The sequence below is a fragment of the Anolis sagrei genome, chromosome 6 (genome assembly GCF_037176765.1).
Source record: "Anolis sagrei isolate rAnoSag1 chromosome 6, rAnoSag1.mat, whole genome shotgun sequence".
Lineage (NCBI taxonomy): Eukaryota > Metazoa > Chordata > Lepidosauria > Squamata > Dactyloidae > Anolis > Anolis sagrei.
The window spans coordinates 24,282,837-24,292,326 of NC_090026.1; the positions used below are offsets into that span (position 1 = coordinate 24,282,837).

General features: G+C 38.6%; 1 protein-coding gene across 1 annotated transcript; it reads left to right on the forward strand.

Annotated features, from left to right (window-relative positions):
• LOC132779511 (vomeronasal type-2 receptor 26-like) lies at positions 1–8,892 on the forward strand. The gene is made up of 4 exons (XM_060783196.2): positions 1–780; positions 4,628–4,855; positions 5,516–5,642; positions 7,985–8,892. The coding sequence occupies exons 1-4, from the start codon at positions 1–3 to the stop codon at positions 8,890–8,892; spliced, it is 2,043 nt and encodes a 680-aa protein (XP_060639179.2).
• Positions 8,893–9,490: the final 598 nt, after the last annotated feature.

Sequence of the window (9,490 nt, forward strand, 5' to 3'; positions counted from 1 at the left end):
ATGGTACCTGGAGAAACTGCTCAGTATACAGGGATTCTCTCTTTACTTCTCCATTTCAGTTGGACATGGATTGGAGTTCTGACTACGGATGACGACAATGGAGAAAGATTTGTGAAAAATGTACTCCCAGTATTTTATGAAAATGGTGTCTGTTTTGATTTTGTAGAGAAAGCAACCAGATTGCATGTTATGACAGCTATTGATCAAGTTCTGACCCAGGGCGTAAGAATACATGATAAAATTATGTCTAGCAAAGCCAATGCCATGCTGGTTTATGGAGAATCGGATTCCATGGTGTCATTGAGATGGCTGGCATATATTTCCGGAATAAAATCAAAAGCCAAAGTATGGATAATAACAGCCCAGATGGAGCTCATGGCAACAGCTTATCAAAGGACTTGGGATGCAGATATGTTCCATGGTGCCATTAGTGTCACAATTCATTCTAACAATATACCAGCATTTCAACAGTTTATTCAAAGCACAAAATATCACAATGATAAAGAAAATGGTTACATCAGGGACTTCTGGGAGCATGCCTTCGGCTGTACATTTCCAAGCGAGGCTATGCATGAAGGGGATGAAGATATTTGCACAGGGAAAGAGAAGGTGGACAGCCTTCCGGGATCTCTTTTTGAAATGAGCATGACTGGCCACAGCTACAGCATCTATAATGCTGTTTATGCAGTGGCCCATGCTTTAAATGCCATGTTTTCCTCTGGATCCAAGCACAAAGCAAAGATGGGAGGAGGAAGACTGACATCTCTTAAATTTTGGCAGGTAATGCGCAGATTACATGCTGTGCTAATGGTAATTTTTTTAAAAAAAATTGTAATTTTGCTCATATGCAGGAAGCCCTCAATTTACAGACAAGATAGGTTCTGTAGGTTTATTCTTAAGTTGAATTTATATGAAAGTCAGAACGTGTACATTTTTAACTGTAACTCCAACCAAATAAATACACACACAAATTTTCATAGAATCATAGAGTTAGAGGAGACTTCGTGGGCCACCCAGTCCAACCTCCTGCCAAGAAGCAGGACAATCGCATTCAAAGCCTATAAAAGGAGCTTCCACCACACTTCGGGGTAGAGAGTTCCACTGCTGAACAGTTCTCATAGTTAGGAAGTTCTTCCTAATGTTCACAAGGAATCTCCTTTCCTGTAGTTTGAAGCCATTGCTCTACGTCCTAGTCTCCAGGGTAGCAGAAAACAAGTTTGCTCCTGCCTCCCTACGACTTTCTCTCACATATTTATACATGGCTCTCGTCGTGTTTCCTCTCTGTCTTCTCTTCTGCAGGCTAAACATGCCCAGCTCTTTAAGCTGCTCCTCATAGGGCTTGTTCTCCAGACCCTTGATCATTTTATTCACCCTCCTCTGGACACATTTTGGCCAACATAAGGAAGGATTAACACTCCTGTGACATTTGTTTTGCTATCTGTGCTCCTACTGAGAAGATTTCACCTCAATCTGTCCCTGTGATCATTGGATTTTGAAAAAAATGCCTTGTAGTAGAAACAAGGGTTGGTGACAAAGCTTCTGTAGAAACACCTTTTCCCCATGATAACTCTTCAAGGAGTGAATATCTTATTTCTTATTATTCATTATTTACAGTATTTATATACTGCCCTTCTCAACCCCAAAGGGGACTCAGGGCAGTTCACGATGTTGGCAACAATTCGATGCCATCGATAAAAAAACAATATAAAACATCAAAATTGATCCCTGATAAAACATTAAACATTATTAAATACATCACATAAAATAACATCACATATCACACAAAGACATAGCCATTGAATTTCCCTTCCTAGGGGTAGATTGCCCTCACTTCCTGTTGTCTCACCTTCATTTTTAACTATCCATCATATGCAAGTCGTAGGCATGTAACTTGGGGACTGCCTGCACTGATGTGTTTCCTTAGGTGATTTTGTTATGTGGCTTCAAGTGAACTCTTACTTACTGCAAGATTTATTTTACCCACAGAAGCTTATCATTGCCTTCCTCTGGGGCTGGAAAGTTATAACTTGTCCAAGATAGATTTATGTCTGGGAGCAGAAATTTGAACCCTGGTCTTCCAGAATCCTAAGGCAACACTCAAAAGCTATGCTACACCGGCTCTCAAATTCTGGTGGAAATAAAAAGATAGCAGAAACATTTCTCAGTGTAATTAAGGTGGTGGTCCATGCCTTAGTTACACCCAAAATAGACTACTGTAACGCAGTCTACATGGGGCTGCTTCTGAAGATGGCTCAAAAACTGCAGTTAGTACAGTTGGTTGGCAGCCAGATTACCAACTGGGGCTACGTAGCTATACGGAACATACCACACCCCTGTTAAAGCAGCTCCACTGACTTCCGACAAGTTTCCAGGCCCAATTCAAAGTGCAGAAGATTACCTATAAAGCCCTATACACTTCGGGTCCAACCTATCTTTGAGACCACACCTCATTCTAAGAACCAGCGCAGGCTCTGAGATCTGCCAGGGAGGCCCTTCTCTCGGTCATATCACCATTTCAATCATGGTTGGTGGGAAGTGAGAGAGGGCCTTCTCAGTGGTGGCTCCCCAGCTCTGGAATGGCCTCCCTAGAAAGATTAGATTAGCCCCGATTCTCCAAGCCTTTTGATCTAAACCAGGGGTCTTCAAACGTTTTAAACATGTGTATAGTGCTGATATTTTAATCATGTTATGAAGTGGCATTGTGTTGTTATTGTATATTCTTTGTATGTTAACACATGTTGTGAACCAGTCTGAATCCCTCTTTGAAGGTGAGAGGGTCGGTATATAAAACCTCGAAATAAATAAATAAACAGAGGACTAGGTCACATCCCCACAGGAGGACCGGATTATAATTTGAAAAAATAATTTGAATTCCTATGCACACTGCACATATCTTATTTGTAGTACAAAAAAACCCACTTAAAAACAATACCATAAATAAAATAAAGAACAATTTTAACAAATATAAACTTAATATTTCAGTGGGAAGTGTGGGCCAGCTTTTGGCTGATGAGATAGAGTTGTTGTTGTTGTTATTGTGTGCTTTCAAGTTGTTTCAGACTTAGGTTGACCCTGAACGAGGGCCGGGTAAATGACCTTGGAGGGCTGTATCTTGCCCCTGAGCCTTAGTTTGGGGACCCCTGCCTTAGAAGGCTGTATCCGGCCCTCGGGCCTTAGTTTGAGGATCCCTGGTCTAACCTAAAAACATGGCTTTTTAAACAGGTCTTTGATCTTGAGTAGATAGAAATGATCCATGTGAGGACTAAGGATTCATTCTGGCACTCTAATTCATTAATTGATGACAGCCAGTTTTATCTACAGGTATTACTGTGTTTTATAAATTTTAACACTTTTATTCTTATCTTATGTGTGTTCATTGTGGTTGCTGTCATAATTTTATGTTGGTATTGTTGTTATGTTTTATATGTTGTTTATTTTATATGCAGCACTCTGGGGTGCTTTTGTGAGCCACCCCGAGCCCTTTCAGGGAGATGGTAGCAGGGTATATATAAAGTTTATTTTGTTTTATTTGTATAGTAAACTTCCTCTTTCATTCTAATAAATGCTTCTTGGGTCCCATGTCAAGAGAAATGGTGGCATAAAAATAAAATAGTTCAATATTTTTAAAATTTGGTTTATTTATATAGTCCAAGAAACTTAGTTTAACATTAACTGAGAGCATATACTGAATAACCTTGATAAAATAGTTAAGAGTAGAGACATCACATTGGCAACAAAGATCCGCATAGTCAAAGCAATGGTATTCCTGTAGTAACCTATGGATGCGAGAGCTGGACCATAAGGAAGGCTGAGCGAAGGAAGATAGACGCTTTTGACATGTGTTGGAGGAAAATTCTGAGAGTGCCTTGGACCACAAGAAGATCAAAGCAATCTATACTTCAGGAAATAATGCCTAATTGCTTACCGGAGGGAAGGATATTAGAAGCAAAGATGAATTACTTTGGCCACATAATGAGAAGACAGGAAAGCTTGGAGAAGATAATGATGCTGGGTGCTGGGCAGGCCCGTAGCCAGGATTTTGATTTGAGGGGAGCTGAGTTTGATTCGGGGGGGGGGGGGGGTGAGTCTGAGTGAGAGGGTCTACCCTAGCAAACCTTTTGTATCGTTACCCCAATGCATATGGGATATATTGAGCATGGTGATCAGGTCATGATATGAATAAACATAACAGTTTAAATGGTGTATCAGTAAGGTCTTCTTGCGGACTACCATGAGAATTTTTTTTGGGGGGGGGGCTGAAGCCCCTCAAGTCCCCCCCCCCCCCCCCCGGCTACATGCCTGATGCTGGGGAAAATGGAAGGAAAAAGGGGCCAACCAAGGGCAAGATGGATGGATGGTATCCTTGAAGTGACTGGCTTGACCTTGAAGGAGCTGGGGGTGGTGACGGCCCACAGGGAGCTCTGGCATGGTCCATGAGATCATGAAGAATCAGAAGTAACTGAATGAATAAACAAGAACAAAATATACTGAAAAGCTGGAAGAAGATACTTTTTTAATATATAGATGTAAAGCATTACTTAGTTAATTAATGCATGTCCAGTTGAATATTTCAGTCCATTTGTATCAATTTTTTTCTAAATTCTTGCTATTCCCCTTTTTTTTCTAGCTCCATCAGTTTCTGAAGAGTGTCTCATTTAACAACAGTGTCGGGGACAAAATTTTCTTTGACCACAATGGGATATTAATATCTGTGTTTGATGTTATCAACTGGATCATTTCTTCCAACCAATCCTTTCATAGGGTGAAAATTGGGAAGATGGACCCTGAAGCTCCTCCAGATCAAGTCTTTGCTATAAATAGTACTGCCATAATTTGGCACAACTGGTTTAACCAGGTACTCTATGATTTATAATAATCCAGGGAGTGTCTCAGTGTTGATGTAGCAATGGCAGTCTTGACATGTCATGCATCATTTGAATCTGATATAAACTATTGATTATTATTAGAAACTAGACCATGTGTAATTTGATTACACAAATGAAGTACCTTCCCTTTTTCTTTGCTGTTAGTTATAATATCTGTAAACATAGAAGACGGCATTTTGAATAGATTTTGAAAAAGTATTTTATTTAGTATTGAAAACTACACTTGAGATTTTTGATTATTCAACCTGCTCCAATCAGGCTAAATCTGATATTAATAAAAAAAGCATGGTATCTGTTATATTTAAAGTTCTTATTCAATACATATAGAGGCACGGTTGCCACGTTCCAGCTTCACAAATCTCATATCCCAGTTTGCATGTTATGCAATTTTGTTTGTGTGTGTTTTTGCATTGTTAAAAATGAAGGGAAATTTCTTCACCTTGTCCTCTCAGAAAGACTGTGTATGCTCCCCAAATGTGTGAATTCCAAAATTGGATTTATTTCTTCCAGTGAACCTCAAAAAGTGCAACCCACCCACCCCAACACCCTGATTTCTCCTTTCCCTCAGCAACAGCATTCATAGTTCGATAATGTCACATTGTCAATGCATTTTTAATATTTTTTACCAGGTTCAACCCCTTTCTCAGTGTAATGGCAATTGCTATCCTGGATATAGCAAGAAAATAAAAGAGGGAGAACAATTCTGTTGCTATGATTGCATGCCATGTCCAGAGGGAAAGATTTCCAGCGAGAAGGGTAAGAAACAAGAGTGTTAAGAGAAACCTACAGTTACTAGTGCTATTCACATATTAATGAAAAACATTTTATTATTAGTTCAGAGAACCTGAAATGTAAATTAAAATTGACTAAAAGCCACTTTTTGCCATTCTAAACAAATTTTGTGTAATTTTGCAACTTTGCTTCTCTCCACCCCACTTGCTAAAGATAGTCACTTTCCATTCGGAAGGAAAAGCCATGTCTTGATTTGATTCCTTCTTCATAGTCTGTTGGGGACATGAGAATTAGGTGAAATATATGTTTAGGTATGTCTACAAAATCTAGAGGTGAATATGTATGACTCTCTGGACTAATACTGTTTACTACAATGTTATTTCATACTGCTTATTATTATTATTTTATCACTACCACTGTTATTATTATTGGTAGGTTATTAATCTGAATGGAGACCACATTCAAGAATCAGATGAAAACTTGGAATAGCAGCTGTGAAAGAACTAGAAAAGATCTTGAGGTGTAATGATATATCATTGAATGCAGTTAGGACTACCTATGCCATTGTCTGTCTCATTTCTATCTATGGTTGTGAAAGCTAAAAGAGAGGAAAACTGATAGGAAGAACATCAATACATTTTGAGTGTGTTAGAAATGGCTTCTATGAATATTCCGGACTGCCAAACAAAAATTGACCCTAGAGCAAATCAAATCCAACCCTCCCTAGAAACTAAGACAGCTAAATTGAAATTGCTGTACATTGGCAAGATCATGAAAATACACAATTCCCTAGAAATCACAGTCCCAACCTAAGCAGTACTGATTATGGGGTGATTTGGTGGCCTCTCATTTGAAGAGTTAACATAAGACAAAGTTGACTTGATGTCAGTTAGCAATACAATTTCAAAGAAAAGGTGTTTAGCACCAGGACAGGAAATGTTCTGTCCCCACACTATCTTAATTACTTGGAAGGTGAACTGGCTGTGCAGGGAACAGATTGGAAACTATATAGTTTAATCAAACAAGAATTTATTAACTGACAAGAATATTAGACTTTCTCTTCTTCTGCGTCTCACTACAAAGTCTTTATGAGGAGAGGTAAAGTCTTTGAGAGATAGACACAGTTCTGGCTGAACTGAAGCTCTTGAATCTTTATTTCTTCTTATTGTCTCTTTCTTGAATGGTGTTCAACTGTCTGTAAGATGGTCTCCATATTTAACTCTGACTGGACTTGAATACAGCTCCAACTGGATCTGCTATTTTTTAGATCTTCCAGCCTTCCTCTTTCTTCACTTTCCAGTCACGAAAAAGGCTGTCTTCCAAGAACCAGCAGTGCCTTGCATGAGGCTCCACCCTGAGGCAATTCTTAAAGGAGCAGGGCAATGAATACTTCAAGTGCAAAGTGGCTGTCTAGACTGACCCCCCCAGAAACTGGACATAAAATATTAATCCCTCTAACTAAAGAGGGCTTAACTAGGGATAAGCAGTGAGGGTCTTCATGGGGCACGACAGATCACTTTCATAACTTTTTTTTATTAATCACAATGATACTGTTGGATGAATATTTAATGCAAAACTGACCCTTTTTGCACGATTCCTTTAAAAATATTATTGGCAAATATTTTCCCAAAACAATCACAATAATTTGACTTGAACAGACTGGACATAAGAAATCCATTTTGGAACAATTTGCGGAAGGGTAGTTTTTAAATGGCTTCGTTTATCACCTTTCCTATGAAGTAAACATGGGAAAGGTGATAAACTTAATCTAGTCATTCAAAAACTATCCTCCCAAAATGATCATTTAGCCTAGGATCTAAATATTACAAGGTTTTGTTACTAATTTATGTTTATATGCAACATGAATGCTTCTTCACAAGTTCACAGTGATGAGGCACTAGACAAATATAGTGGAGCGTTATCATTTCAGCTGACTTTCCACTTGAAAGAGATATTTGTAATTGTGCAGTTCAACAGTTCTTGAAATGATTTCAAAGACTATTCTATGAGAATGGGAAGTCAGCAGTTGGTAATATCTGATGACAAAATACTTTGTTAACCATCAAAGATATAGCCTTTTTAGTGGACTTTGGATTTTGTCTTAACCTAATGGCAAGTAATTATCATTATTATCTTTTGTCAAATTAAAAGGGGGGAAAGCTGTAGGGAAGGAACTGATGCAGTGTTGACTAAGATTTATTGCTGTCTAGGACTAGCTTTTTTGTATCTTTCCAGTGAAACATAAAGCTGGAATAAATGAAGAGAACAGAAAATGAAGGTATAGTAGGACTGTTATTTCAGTCTTACTCAACATTGACAGATATGTGAGAGATTAATACTACAATTATTATTTTTTTCTTTTTCAGACATGGATGAGTGCGATATATGCAGAGATGAATACTACCCCAATAAAAAACATGACCTGTGTATTCCAAGAGATATAAACTATCTGTCTTATGAAGAACCACTGGGGATTGCTTTAGCTTTCCTTTCTCTTCTTTTATCTTTCATAACATGTTTCATACTAGTGATATTTCTGAAATATCAAAACACTCCCATAATCATAGCAAATAATCGAAACCTTACCTATATTCTCCTCATTGCCCTCCTGTTCTGTTTCCTTTGTGCCTTGCTGTTCATTGGCCAGCCCCAGAAGGTGACATGTCTTCTCCAACAAACTGCTTTTGGCATCATCTTCTCAGTGGCTGTGTCTTGTGTGTTGGCAAAGACAATCACAGTACTTCTTGCTTTCATGGCTACCAAGCCAGGATCCAGAATGAGGAAATGGGTGGGAAAAACATTGACCAACTGTATTGTTATTTCTTGTCCCCTTATTCAAGCAGGCATCTGTGTTGTGTGGCTAGCAACCTTCCCCCCATTCCCCAGTCCTAACACTCAATCAGTCAAAGAAGAAATCATACTGGAGTGTAACAATAATTCTGCCACTATGTTTTATTGCGTTCTATCATATATGGGATTCCTGGCCGCTGCCAGTTTTGTTGTGGCTTTCCTTAGTAGAGAGTTGCCAGATACTTTCAATGAAGCCAGGTTTATCTCATTCAGCATGTTGGTGTTTTGCAGTGTTTGGATATCCTTCATTCCAAGCTACTTGAGCACTAAAGGAAAATCCATGGTGGCTGTGGAGATATTTTCAATCTTAATCTCTAGTACTGGGCTACTAGGTTGTATCACTTTTCCAAAATGCTATATTATTTTGTTCAGGCCTGACCTGAACAACCGAGAAACATTAATGAAGAAAAAGCTGAGAAATTAATTTATTTTTTCTTCTTCTCTTATTCTTTTAGAGCTTGAAAGTTCTAGTAGGTAGGTTACCAGATCAAGACTGTCCTACATCCTGGTTTCACATCTTAAACCTCAAACCCAAAAGAAGTGTCTTATCATAGAATAAGCTTTGATGAAGCCACAGGGAGTGGGTTAACCAGTTAACCAGAGTTTTACAAAGTTTTACAAATGTTAACCAGAGTTTTACAAAGTATGCAATGTAAACATTTTTTTTAAAAAAATACTGAATATATATTTATACACACACTCTCGTTTCAAAGTAGCAATCCCACTCTGAGACCCCCCTCCCCCCAGCCTGAAATCTCAGAGGTTCACCAAGTAGGATTGTAAAACCTAGATGTTGACCAATCAGTGTAGAAATTATAAATTGTCATGGACCATTGTGATTATCTGATACCTTCCGTTATACTGAGAAGGGAACACTGGGTGACACACCTTTAATTGCTATGGCTCAATGCTATAAAATCCTGAGATTTGTAGTTTGATGATGTACCAGTCCTCTTTGGCAGAGAAGACAGGACACTTTGAAAAACTGCAACTTCCATGATTCCATAGTATTGAGCCTTTCA

What these genes read in the sequence shown, in the direction of transcription:
- LOC132779511 (XM_060783196.2), top strand. Translation starts at nt 1, where the DNA reads ATGGTACCTGGAGAAACTGCTCAGTATACAGGGATTCTCTCTTTACTT. An exon ending in CATCTCTTAAATTTTGGCAG is followed by an intron (nt 781 to 4,627) that starts GTAATGCGCAGA and finishes TTTTTTTTCTAG; the next exon opens with CTCCATCAGTTTCTGAAGAG. An exon ending in AAAGATTTCCAGCGAGAAGG is followed by an intron (nt 5,643 to 7,984) that starts GTAAGAAACAAG and finishes TTTCTTTTTCAG; the next exon opens with ACATGGATGAGTGCGATATA.